The 13,852-nt window shown below is 40.8% G+C and overlaps 1 protein-coding gene across 4 annotated transcripts in view; it reads left to right on the top strand.

Annotated features, from left to right (window-relative positions):
* LOC104954043 (centrosome and spindle pole-associated protein 1) overlaps window positions 1-6,085 on the top strand; it is a 17,476-nt gene extending 11,391 nt beyond the window's left edge. For 3 of the 4 annotated variants that reach the window (XM_010781094.1, XM_010781093.1, XM_010781092.1), the window contains exons 16-25: window positions 210-323; window positions 523-589; window positions 1,166-1,304; window positions 2,511-2,650; window positions 3,046-3,171; window positions 3,458-3,498; window positions 3,596-3,656; window positions 4,291-4,400; window positions 4,497-4,635; window positions 5,427-6,085. In XM_010781094.1, coding sequence (XP_010779396.1) covers window positions 210-323; window positions 523-589; window positions 1,166-1,304; window positions 2,511-2,650; window positions 3,046-3,171; window positions 3,458-3,498; window positions 3,596-3,656; window positions 4,291-4,400; window positions 4,497-4,635; window positions 5,427-5,599 — 1,110 coding nt within the window. In that variant the 3' untranslated portion in view covers window positions 5,600-6,085. The remainder of the gene's footprint in view (window positions 1-209; window positions 324-522; window positions 590-1,165; window positions 1,305-2,510; window positions 2,651-3,045; window positions 3,172-3,457; window positions 3,499-3,595; window positions 3,657-4,290; window positions 4,401-4,496; window positions 4,636-5,426) is intronic. The other variant, XM_010781095.1, reaches the window with a different exon arrangement.
* Window positions 6,086-13,852: the final 7,767 nt, after the last annotated feature.

Raw genomic sequence — 13,852 nt, 5'->3', positions numbered from 1 at the left:
ATATATATATATATAATTCATCGTTTATAACACTCATAATATAAAATTATATATATAAATATATAATTTTAATAAATGCTAAACAGGGGGATTCTAAGTAAGAGCAATTTATTTCACACTAATCTGAAACACTGTACAGTTTATTCCCCATTAATGCCATCTTTTAGCCGCTCTTAATATTTCCTATTTGTCGATCTGTGTGTCCTCAGGTCTACAGGGAGCCCTCCCCTCCAATCCCCGCCCTGCAGGGGAAACACGGACGACAACAGTACACCCCCAGACCCCCCACTGTGGACAGCCAGCAGTCCTCTGCCCCCCTGTCTGTGAGTCTCTCACACACTGAGCAAAGACTTGGTGTCTTGTGGAAAAGAGGATCTGTTTTCAGAAACCTTTCCTGGAGGTGTTTTCTCCCCCTTTTGTTTGTAACCTTTATTTATCCAGATTGGTCCCATTGAGATCATAGATCTCTTTTTCAAGGGAGACCTTTTGGTATCTTTGTTTATCATGTTTCCTCTGTTTCAGGAGCTCTCGTTCTCGGGCCTGCAGTCCCCTCCTGTCCCCGCCCGACGCAATCAGCTCCGAGCCGCAGGTAAATAAATAACCATGAGAATTATTAATTATTATAAGGTCAAATGTTTGACGATAATTTGACACAATACACAACACAAAACAATATTATTGACCCTTCAGGTACATATGACAAATAATGTACTTATGAGAATGAATGATTCATCCTTTATCTGTTACCTGTATCCTATAAATTATTGCTAATCCTTTTTTGGAATGTTGTTTTATTTATATTGTATTTAATTTACACTGTAACTATATAATTCCTTTTGAAATGCATAGACTGTTAATATGCTTTTACAGGTAGCACAACTTGTTCCACTTCCTGGATCATTGCCTTAATGTTTCACCTCTGTGATATTATCAACTAGTTCAACTTACTGAGAATTGGTGTTTTAGTGAAAACTCTGTTTCAAGTGTGTGTGTGTGTGTGTGTGTGTGTGTGTGTGTGTGTGTGTGTGTGTGTGTGTGTGTGTGTGTGTGTGTGTGTGTGTGTGTGTGTGTGTGTGTGTGTGTGTGTGTGTGTGTGTGTGTGTGTGTGTGTGTGTGTGTGTGTGTGTGTGTGTGTGTGTGTGTGTGTGTGTGTGTGTGTGTGTGTGTGTGTGTGTAGGTGACCAGTGGGAGGTGTACAGTGAGCTGTCAGCGCTGCGCCGCCAGCTGCGCAGTGAGCAGAAGCGTCTGCAGGACCCTCTGCAGCACGGAGAGTGGGAGGAGCCAGAGTCTCCTCTGAGTGACAGGTCAGTGTCACACATAACTCACTCACTGATAGCTCACTCCACATAGATATACCTGTAGTTGGTGATCAGTTGCTGTGATCAATTAGATAATTTAAATCACTTTTTATCCTCAACTTGTTGTGCTTTTTATTCTGCTGTTTTATTTTACATAGAGCGTTGAAGGAATATGTCCTGAACAGTGATGGGATCATTACTCATAAAAAGTAATGTATTACATATTACTCATTACTTTAAATAAAAGTAATATATTACTTTACTTCGTTACTCTCTACATAAAGTAACTCGTTACTCTTTACATTTCTTTAGCGTTACTCAGCAACAGCCTATAGCCAAAACTTAAAACTTAGCCCTACATGTGCACAATTACTATTGCAATAAGGAAGACATAACACAAGTTAATAACGGGGAAAATTCTAGTTTTTGCTGCTTGTTCGGAGTCGGCACTCACTCATCATCATCACTCTGGGTTCGGGGTCTTTAGCTACTAGCTTTGTGTTAGCATGTTGCCTCTGCAGGTGCTTGGAGAGGTTTGATATTGTTGTGTTTGCAGCAGTGCACCTTACCGTCACATTCCTGTCCTTTCTTCTGACAAATTTAAAATAATGGGCATACCTCCACCCCTCGAAAGTTATAGCTGTTGATGACTCTGTCTCAGTCTGCAGCTCAACCCCTGTGACAGCTGTTTCGCGCAATGTTAGTAACTGTAGTGTGATTATTGATTTTATAACAATAACGCGTTACATTACTCCTTTACCGACAAATGTAATATTATTACAGTAACACCCAACACTGGTCCTGAAACCCAAAATTAATTTTGAGAAATTAGTCTTGAAGTCAATGTTATTTCAATGTGTTTTCTTGAGATGCCTTAAATAAGGACTGTTGTTAAAACAAGCTAAAGAGAATTTAAAGTTTTTTCTACAACATAAAATAGCTGTTAGTTATTCATTGTGGTGATTGCGCTTACGCTTGAAAATCACAAATTACTGTTAATATGTGGAGATTATCCTGCTGTACAAAACGTGTGTTTGCCACAGAGATTATTTTCTGCAGTATTCCAAAATCCACTGGAAAAGTCCCGTTGCTTTTAGTTTAGGGAGCCATTTCCAATGTACGGGTCAGCCTAGCAAAATGTGTCATCACTTCACAACTCTATTGAGAAACTATTGAGTACATTTGTTTGTGTTCCTGTCTTTATTTATGCAGACAGCGGGAGCGCCCCCCGGTGGATGTGTTTGAAATGGCGAGGCTGCGGCTCCAGGCTCCGGTCCGAAGGCCCAACTCCAGAAACCCGGAGCCTAGAAACCTGCAGCGAATCCACGACTCCCTTCTGCTCAAATACACCGGTAACGCACAGGCTAACGCAGCGTCCACACGGCGGTGTGCTTGTCTGAAACTCGACCAACAAACAATCACGTGAATCTCCCGCCCCGGACACACAAGCACGCGGTTTGATTGGCTAGAGCTTGTACTGGCATATGATTTGATTGGCTGACGCTTCCGCCGAAGCTTCAAAGTTGAACATTGCTAAACTTTTGAAGCGAGCAATGCGAACAAAGCGAAGCGACGCTCCCACAATGCAGTTTGGCAAAGCGTGACGTCACCCCATTCAAAGTGAATGGGCAGAAGCGTTGAAGCTTCAACGCACGCCGCCGTGTGGACGGGCCGTAACAGGGTTCATTAACTCCACTACAAAACAACAGTGTTATCATTGACCGGTCTGTATGTGTGTGTGATGCAGACGGTGAGTCCAGGCTAGACTTCAGTGAGGTTCCTAAACTGGAGGAGGTAGGCGTGGCCAGCCGGAGGAGGCGGGGCTACAGGGATCCATATCAGCAGAGCAGCCAGACGTCTACAGCAGAGGACGGTAAGAGCTCCCACAGAACTTTGCAACAAAATGTTGCATGCAGTACGATTAGCACTTAAGTCATTATTAATTTGACCAGAGCAGAAAAAAACCCAAAACTGCATCAACAAGCTTTAACACTGAACTTAAGTTAAAAAAATGTAAAAGAAAAAATGATTCACACCTGTGACAATATGCTCGTTTCCTTATTTACAGAGGAAGGTCACATGTTAATGCCATTTAACTCGGGTCTATGGCAACTGATATATCTGATTAATATTTACTGTAAGTTTTTGTCGTGTTGCAGATTATTTTGACCTGTCCCCATTACATCAAAATGAATATTTGGTAAGTTATTTGGTTTGAATCTTATGTTATATTAACTGTAATAACTGACTTGTAGCTTTAGAGGTGGATTGGGAACAGAGTTGTGTTTCTGTTACAGAGGAGTGCTATGGGGGGGTCTGCCCAAGGATCACTGCTGGAGTCAGAGAGCGCTTTCATCGGTAAGACCGCCATTCTGCAGAACTCCTGATGAAAGGATTTGTACTGCCATTAGAGTAGTTTGAAACTTACAAGAAATGTTTCCTCCTGCAACTTGCGGTACAGACATTTGGACAATAGATTAATCTAGAACTAGTTTGGTGTTTCCAGTACAGCTTACTCTATGAGGGATAACTGATATGTATCTAACTATTCAGTACCAACATGTGAAGATACAATGAGTGGGATATGCTTCCTGTAAATGTAAAAGTCAATGCCGGCCCTCCTGCATGGCACCACAAGTGTTATGGTGTTCGTCGCCCACCTCGGTGCACACTTTCCGTCCTCTTGTTGTTTTGCCTCGCTGTAGTTCTTGGTTTTTTGGCACCGTCAGCTATTTTCGTATTTTCCTCTTGGACTTATGTTTACAATCTGGCACCTGGTCGCTTCATTTATATAGAGGTTGACGCCAAGAAATATCCCAAACACAGCAAAATAAAAAATCCAGGGGGAGGGCTGCAAGGTCTCTGCGGATAGAGACAGAGCAACACACTTCTGGTGGGCAATGATTCCCTACTTATTGTGCCCTTTCAATTTTAAAGTAGAGGAGTGGAACTAAATTGCCTGGGACTAATTTAGCTCTTGTTGTGTGTTCAGACCGCCTAGGTGAAGCCTTCCCAGTCCCACACACCCCCGAGCTGGAAAAATCCCCCCAGCTGTCGGCCAGGGAGAGGAGGAGGCTGGCCAAACAGCCAGAGCGCACACAGGTACTTCAGACACACACATTAATGAATTATGGAAGATACAACTTAAGGTTTTCTTTAATCACAGAGTTTAATTCTTGTTTCCTCTGCTTGTTTCAGGATGGAGCTTCCAGCCAACATGAAGCATACTCTGCCCACTCAGGGGGAAGACTGCAGCAGGAAGTAGAGCCCCGGGGTGATGGGAGGAGCTACAGGGCAGCTCAACTCAAGGCTCTTAGTCGTCGTGGCAACACAGCAGGTACTTCAAAGTCTGGTGTTTTGTTTTTTTTAGGTAAATGCAGAAATACTGATTGCCGAGTTTTGTACTCTTGCGACAAAACTGCAAAGCAGTTTTCCAGGGCTAAAACATATTTGACATAGATGTCTGAATAAAAAAGGGCTTTAATGGGTTTCAAAGGCCCAGGGGTCATTAAATACAGCAAACACAACTTATCCACGAAACTGCTGCTTCTAGTTAGAGGAAAAATAATGTTCCCATTTATTTAGATATTAAATACAGTTCAAGGAGTGTGACGAGGTAGGTACCTATTATGCTTTTTGGAGTTTTCTCTTTTCTGAAGTGTGTTTTGTAGGTTTTTGTGCATGTAAATGGTCTGCAAAGGCTAAAATACCAAAGTGTCCTCCAGAGGGAGTTACTCTCTCCCCCCCCCCTGCCTGAAACGCCTCCATTGGACTCCTTAGTTTACTTCTGTAACATGGTGACATCGCTATGTAACACTCACGCTTTTATTGGCTAGCGCTACACATTGTACGTGATAGGCTAAGCTAAGGGGCGAAATATCTATAAACAGTTGACCAATCACAACAGAGCCGGCCAGGTAACCAATCAGAGCTCTGGTTTCAGACAGAGGGTGAAAAGAGGTGCAGCAGCACAGGCAGTATGAGAACAATAAAGAGCTTTTTGAACATTACAGCATGGAGACATGTCACAGTAGAGGCAGAAAATACAAAAATGAACCTGAAAAATGATCATAATAGGGCCCTTTAACTTTCAGCACCCCTCTCTGTCTCCCTGCTCCCGTTCTTCAGGTCCAGAGGATTTATCCGACGACGACTGCTCCCCTCCCGGGTTTTCTCTTCACAATGGGAACCGTAGAGGCTCCGTAGACACGGTCTCCATGGATCCCTGGATGTGGCCAGGAACATCAGACACTCTGAACTGTTTGGACCAACCAACCAGGAGGGAGCGCTTGGTGATGTAGCGTTTTGTCACCACCAGACGGGAGGTGCCTTATTCTTCTGGCTTCTTATGCTAACACGGCTGTCTTTAAATCATGAGATCTGTGTGGTTTTCACTCACTAGTGCTGTGCCCATTCAAGAGATGCCTTAAACAGTACAGGCTTAATGCTGGGCCATCGTTTATCCAGCAGCGACAGTGACCTGCAGGACAACATGCATAACTCTCTCTCTCAGGTCCCCAGCACTACACCTGTACACACAAGAGTGCAGGGGATCAGGTGATTGGTCCTTGAGGTATGCAACGGACAGACAGAAATTCATCATAGTCAGATATGATGGCTTTCTGATGGATGGACATATGAATATCAATATGAACATCGGAAAAATAAAACCCATGGGTACTGTGTTGAATAATTGTTTACGTCTGAGACATCGGATATCTGATGTCTATTTTATAAATTATTAAATTATGTCTTAAATAAATTATTTTTAAATATATTAACTGTTAGTTTGGGTTCTTTGCATCCTTTGGAAATTAAATACATCTATATCTGTCAATAGCCTGCTCTATTGCAAATAATAAATAGCTGTTTAAATCTCAAAATGTGCAAACTTGAATCAGGAATTAGAAACCCTGCATTCACAAATAGTGTTTCCCCATTCATTAATCTGTGTATGGCAAAGCAATTTTCATTTTGTTTTATAATACATAGTAGTTTGATATTTGTATATACACAAGAAAATCAATACCACTGCACTGTCTTTGATATAAGATATGTCTAGCAGTTACGTTTAGCATAAAGCATATTCAAATGTTTACTATCCACAACAGTAGTCGGTTGAAGATCAACTCTCAAATGAAAATTATTCAAATTTAAAAAAAATACGCAAGCAATTTTTGTAAACTGGAGCATCAACACTTGCAAATGCGCTACTGGGTTTAAATGATATGACAATCATGTTTGAAAAGTAATGACTGCTACGGAGTCATCTGATTTATTGGGCCTTGTTTAAGTCAGAGCTCTGATACATTCAGTTTCAGTATTGTCAATTTGAGATGTTAGCATATAGCACTAAGCATCGCTGTAGACTCAGTCTTCTGGTCGAAGTTGTAGAGTATTTGGCGCTTCCTGCTGTAAAACACTTCTCATTTCCCAGGGTAATCTTGAGCAGCCAGTGCGAGCAGTCCTTCCATTATTCAGTGTCTGTGGAGCAGCTCCGCGATGTGTCTTGCAATCACAGCCTGAATCATTTCTTTTCTTTGCTCCTCAGTGGAAGTAAAGACTCATTTAAGGCTGGGGTTTTGTGTGTGCAAAGCCTACATCACCTATTACTTGAACAACTGGAAACTAAACAAACAACTGATGTTGGATTATTATGGATATTGTTGCGTCACAAAGACGAGAATACTCATCTTTTCCGCCATTGTGTCCACCAATCATTTGTCATTTTCCCTCCATCTTTCTTTGTCCCTCTCAGTACCCTCCCTCTGTTCTCTGTTTCTCACACACACACACACACACACACACACACACACACACTGTCTTTCCTGCCTGAATGAGTACCGTTTCTCTCTCGTTCCGTCTGTCTGTATGAGTGATGACCTTCACCAGCACTGGATAGGAAGGTGGATAGAAGCCATCTAAACTCTGCTACGCCCCCATTACTCAACCAGACACCCAAGTGTCAATATATATATATACACACACACACACACACACCACACACACACACACTACATCCCACTCAGCATTACAGTGACACAGTAAGGCCACAGCAGAATAGCATGTATATTAACTTTATCCAAAAAATGTATTGTCCAGAAAAAAACCTCCCCACCTGGTTGAAACTATGTATTGCTTTAAACTCATTAAAGCAATACACAGTACAAAACTCAAGTGGAGACCAATAAAGAACTTTGTTAACTATCTGCAAGCTTTTAAAAAAAACAGCTGCTTGCATGACACAACTTTGGCGAGGGAGTGAACCAAACTGTATTGCAGGGAGTAAAACCAAAAAACTGAAAAGCGCTAAAATGTTCCGTAGAGCTAAAGGGAAACTGCAGAGATGATAGTTTGTTGTGCTCTTGGTGCATCGTTCACATAAAACCATAAACTAAAAGTGTAGGTCTGTTAAGGCCTCGCCCTTTCTCACAATGTTAATGAAAAGGGAAAATATGTGAATACAGCCCCTTCTGAAAATAGGGCTAGTACTTTTCCGTAATCCCGCTGTCAAGGAAACCCAACTGAAAACAAAGCATCCTTGGGGGAGGTAATTGGTGCGGCTTGAACATACTGATGACATTAGATTTTATTTCCACAAGACTAACATTTTAAATAAACTAAAATATCTATTATATAACACCAAGAGAATTTTACTGACTCAAAGCCCTACAGTACACTTAGCTGCTCGTGTACATCTCTTTCATTTCCCACTAATGTATGCAGACACATTTTGATCAAAGCCTGTAAGGCCTTTCTTTATATTTCACTTCCTAATAAAGAACCATGCTAACAGAAACAGACAGACCCCCACCATGCTGGCTCTCTTTTACACTTCATAGAGGAATATTTTATTAAGAATATATGTTTTGTGTACACACGTCCTCTTAATTGACCAGTGATGGCTTCATTGCCACTGTACTGAATCAGAGTGTTTACATGTATGTCATTGCAGAGAGAACACAGCGTATGTAAATGACTTCAGTGCTCGCGGTGGACAGCATGGAGGATCCCATTCATTCTAGTCAGCTTTTTGAATCCTTGATAAGGCTAATGAATGCCATAGCTCACTTATGCTAATCAGTCCCTTGAATTAGCCTGCCAGTGGAGTGGCCTATTAGTGGAGATCACAGCGTAATGGCTGATAATACGTCTGCACGGCCCACAGCCGTCTGTGGGAATTTCTGTTTTTTTTTAAAGTGTTTGTACAGCTCTTTGTGTGTTTTTAAAGGAATGGCCGTGCTACGAAGCATAAAAACACATACAAAGTATTATTGTTTTAATTATGTTCACTCATTAAATGTTTGTTTGTTTTACAAGAGAGGTTCATCATTAGTTATCGTTTTAAAGAATGATCCATCTGTTTAGATTTTTAAAATGTCATTAAATAACCAGAGTTCCAATTGGCTAGATAGACTCAAGGCTTATTTTAATGCTACTCAAAATGACGTTTATGACAATTTTTCCCGCAATTCTTCATGTTATCCGCATTTGCTGGACATTAATGTGAGAGAAATTCGGTTAATAATTGTTATAAAGACCAGATGTATTTTGAGATTTAACAAAGCAATGTCAAAAAATTATTTCCATTTCCCATTTCTTAACATATTTAAGCCCTTAATTTTCTTATAAAAAAACATGTTCTATAAGAATATAATCTTTTCTTTCACAAATGGAGAAAAAAAACACATTTTAAATAAATAATAATATCATAGTCCTCTTTAGAGTGGGTCGCTGGATAAAGCCATTTCTTTGTAATTGCCTTTCTGGCAGCTACACTCCAAATATGTATATTGGTTTAATACTAGTGGATGTTTAATGTAAAAGCCCAAAGAATAGTTTTCCCAATTTATAGAAGTTTTTTGCATGTAGTCAAACTTTCCAAAATGTCCAATTGCTTCCTTACATACATTGTTAGAATAAGTGATTTTACTTTGCCACCACTGGATGGCAGTATTGTATTACACAGGACTAACTGAGGCACCATAATTATTAAGTGTCTTCCCAAACAGTAAACTGTGGGATAACATATTCACTCACACGAGCCGACGGAATCCTTTCAGTAGTACGATTGTACATAAGAAGATGTATTTTTTTTTTGTTGCACGTTTTGAGAGCAGCCAGGCTGTAGAGGCACAGAAGGACCAGGAGCCCTGCCCTTTTGTTTTAAACAGGGCAGATGTGTGCAAATCCTTTAAAAGGGTTAACCCACACAAGGCTCCTGGACCTGATGGCATCCCTGGCCGTGTTCTCTGCACCACTCTCACAGCCGTTAGAAAGTAGCAAGCAACTGAAGCAAGTGCAATTACTGTATGGAGGGTGGAGATTTGGAGTATTTAATCAAAAATAATTGTACTAAACTTCCGCTACAGCAGCAACAACAAATAAAATCGCTTTGCTAGTGGATCGCCAGAGCTGTTAGATTAACATTAACATGCCTATTGTAGTAGTTCTGAGTGCAATGCCTTGCGGCCTCTAGCACCATCCTCTTGATGGAGCATATGTGTGGGCTGGACCAGGAAAGGAGTGAGCCTAGGGTCTAGTTGTCGATTCTTGTTCTGTTTTTCTGTAACTAACTAGTTGCGCACGCTACTAAAGCGACGCGCTACCATGGAAACCAAACAATGGTGTAGCTGTAATAAAATCCGAGGGGAAACAATCATGTGTAAATCTGATTTTGTAAGAAATCGGGAGAAATATTACCCCGGGAGGTAATCGGGAGAGGGCTATGAAATCGGGAGTCTCTCGCGAAAATCGAGAGGGTTGGTCAGTTTGCTTGGGGTCCTCATCACAAAAGAAAGACAAGAGGTAAGTACAAAATAAAACGGGGAAATGGGAAAACGAGACATGACATTAAACATGGGGACTTGACTAGAGATGACAGACATAAAATCTGGAGGGGCGCTGCGCTGGGAGAAAAATATATATTAAAAAAAAATGTAAATGCATTTTATTAATTTTTTTATTCTGCCGAATGTTCTGCCCTAAATGTAATGCATTTACATTAATAATTGAATAAAGTAAACACAAGTTAGTAGTTATTAAAGGCATAAAAAGACATACATTTATAATTTTTTCTTTAATAGAAATGTTTCTTCGGCCCGTAAAGTGTCCAAACCAGGCTTGTCTGGATAAACGCATTTTTAAAACATAGTCATTGTCCATGCCGGTTTCAGTTGGATTATTTGTAATAGATTAGTTACGATTTTTGAATCCACATAAACACATCGGCAAAATCCGGCTTACTTTGAGCATGTGTTTTAAACCTTTTAAACCCTTTGTGAATTGTTTCCATTTGCGCCGTCCTTTAATTTCTTCATACAGCGGGAATCCAAATGAATTANTGTGTGTGTTGAGGTGTGTGTTGTGTGTGTGAGGTGTGTGTTGTGTCTGTTGTGTGTGTTGAGGTGTGTGTTGTGTGTGTGTTGAGGTGTGTGTTGTGTGTGTGATGTGTGGTGTCTGTGTTAAGGTGTGTGTTGAGGTGTGTGTTGTGTGTGTGTGCTGTGTTGTGTGTGTGTGTGTGCGCGCGCGCGTGTGTGTGTGTGTGTGTGTGTGCGTGCGCGTACGTGTGTTTGTGTGTGTGTGTGTGTGTGTGTGTGTGTGTGTGTTGATAGCTGCAAGAGGTCTCGTACGTGTGTGTCGTGTGTGTGTGTGTGTGTGTGTGTGTGTGTGTGTGTGTGTGTGTGTGTGTGTGTGTGTGTGTGTGTGTGTGTGTGTGTGTGTGTGTGTGTGTGTGTGTGTGATACAGGGGGGAGCATTGGCAATGTTCGTGCCCTCTGATTGGTTGAAGTGAACATCCTGCAGAGTTATGGATTTTTGACAGAAAAGATAGCTTGTTTTGACCATGTTACCCAGCCGACTGAAAAACTGTTTATTTTTTTCAATTCAAGTACAAACCGAATACATGCGCTGGTAAAAATCTGTTATTTCGACATCTATGGATTTTTCTCGGTGGGGTATGTATGCGAACAGAGGAAAACAACCGCATATAAAAGAAGAAGAGGAGGAGCAGGAGGTACAGTAGAGATAACAATGAGTGAGGTTAAAGCTGCTAAAGGCGAGACCTATTTGGAGAAATCAGTCCAATGAGCCAGAGGTATGTCTGAGATCTGCTACAAAAGTTGGCATTAATCAGTGCTCAACTCGCAAGCTTACCTTTCAGGCTCAATCCCTGTTTACCATGACGATCTTGCAAAGTTATTGCTCGTTTTCCATCTTATTAAACCCCAAGATACAACAATCCACATCCTAAAAAGCCAGATTCAGCATCTGCAAGCCATGGAGGAAACCTTCACTCTCAGCCCGAATGTTAACATACCGGATCCTTAGGCTTCAATTTACAGGTAGTCGGCCTCCATCTAAAGAGACGCGGTCTGTTACGTTGAAAGTCTTGCAGTCTATTTCATAAACTGTGTTTAAAGATAGAGGATATGGGATAGTTTCCACTTGCTCCAACTGTTCAAAAGTGGAGCCAAAAATACCAAGACATCAGAGACATTGTGTGCTTTTGACTTAATTTGGAGACAGAGTTTGCACAGAAGTGATCAGGGGCTGGAGACGCAGTAAAGAGATCCCGCCCCTACATCTGCCCGAGCCAATACAGGCACAGCACGGCCACTGCTTTTTAGCAGAGGCTAGCTAGCTGCTATGTTAGCAACACGCTAACTGTTTGGCTTGAAAGAAGCAAAAACAACCATTATATGTCACGAACACACACTTGAGACTTATGTTTTATCTTTGTCTGCCGACAGAACGCAATCAAAGAACCGTCAATGCTAGCTAATTCTTCTGTCAGCGGAGATGTTGCTAAGCTAGCAAGCTGCTAGAATCAACCGTTTAAAGTTAAGTTAGGATAGTTTTAGTAACCACTCTATAAAAGCAGACAAATCTTTATTTGAATGGAACATTTTAAAGGTAGAGCTAGTACCAAGCCAAAGATAGTATTGATTTCACCATTGTAGCATAGTTCTTACCACAGGAGAATTGTTAAGGTGGAAATAACATTTGTTTGTCATCCAAGATGTAGAGTTTTTAAAAGACAGAGAGATTGCAAATTACATTTAGAAAAACTAATATAATTGGGAGTAATACATGCAGGGCCTTGAATCACTAATTTTAATGGTGCATATTTTTGACAACAAATATCGTTCAAGGAGAAGGGGTCGCTCGACCCACCCTGCAGATGTTTTAAATCTTACTTGCAGCTTCACAGGGAGCGCACGGCACCAGAGTATGAGTTTTAAAAGACAAGCGCCACCACCTCCTAATGGTCATCCATTTAATCAGTGATGACCTGACATTTAGAGATGTTATTTAAAGGAGAAACATATCTGCAATAAGTGAAAACTCCTGAATTAAGCTACAAACCATTAATGAAATTACTTCTGTTTTTAAAGTCCTTGGGAGTAATTGTCACATGCTCGGGCACCCAAGGTTCCACACACTAGCATAGTTCTTCAAGTAGACCAGAATTGAAGATAAATGAGTATAATGAGTTATTGATATTCCACTGGTTTTCACACCATTTCAGGGACTTTATTACTGCATTAGAACAGACCACCCAAAGGTACTGAAGTAGGAACTTTTAAGTGATGAAATTCTACAACTGTTGTAACTGACCAAAACTCTTCTCCCAGAAATGACTGTCTAGAATGTCGTACCCCAGAGTAGGTGTTTGGTGGTATTGTGGAACTAAAACCTTGTACTCAGTCTTGCCACAGGATTGGGCTGGGACCTGTGCACTAGCACAGCCAGTGATGTTTTTTATGCAGTTAATCAACATGGCGAAACACCCCAAAGCCAGTAGGGCTAAGAGACCAGTCCCAGGGGGAGTTTAGGCTCCACAGTGTACAAGGATAACATAGGGGCGCCCAGGGGAGGGCCAGATGTTGCATTCCATGTCCTAACGTACCGATTGATCACGACGGCCTCTTCTAGAGAACATATTACTTTCATACCTTAAATGGTATGAAAGGAGGGAGGGTACATTTCTCATGAGGAGACAGTTACAAATGCTAGCAGAACAAGACAACCCACCCCCGTATACAGATGTTGATGAAAATGATGAGTTAGTTTAAATGATATGGATGTTCAGAGATGAGATTGTTCAATGAATGTCCAGCCGATTTGATTCTTTAAATGATTAAATCATGTGAAGAAGTGAGCAAACTAAAATGCTAAAATGGAGTGAATCTATCTCAATTTACTTTACACTATTCCAAGATAGTTTATTTTTATTTTTCAATTCACTTTACATATCCAAGATAGTTTATTTTATTCTTTATTATTTTATACTATTCTAATATAGTAGATTTCATGTTTTATAAATCATTGCTATTCTAAATTTGTTTCTTTTACACTTTGTAAAAAACAAGTGCCTTAACACTGAGCGTGGTATGAGAACGGTTTCTGTAAAAGGAGGGAGAAAGAAATGTTCTAATCAGTGGCGTTTTCTCCAGGAGGCCAAGGGAAGCCAGGCTTCCCCTGTTTTTTCGGATTGTAGTTATAATTTTAATAAATAAATAAAAACACTCGGTAATTATTCTGCCGGCCCG

Source organism: Notothenia coriiceps, unplaced genomic scaffold, assembly GCF_000735185.1.
Source record: "Notothenia coriiceps isolate Sejong01 unplaced genomic scaffold, NC01 NC01_scaffold00022643, whole genome shotgun sequence".
Taxonomy (NCBI): Eukaryota; Metazoa; Chordata; class Actinopteri; order Perciformes; family Nototheniidae; genus Notothenia; species Notothenia coriiceps.
Note: the sequence above shows the minus strand (reverse complement) of the source record. Positions and strands in the feature narration are given on the sequence as shown.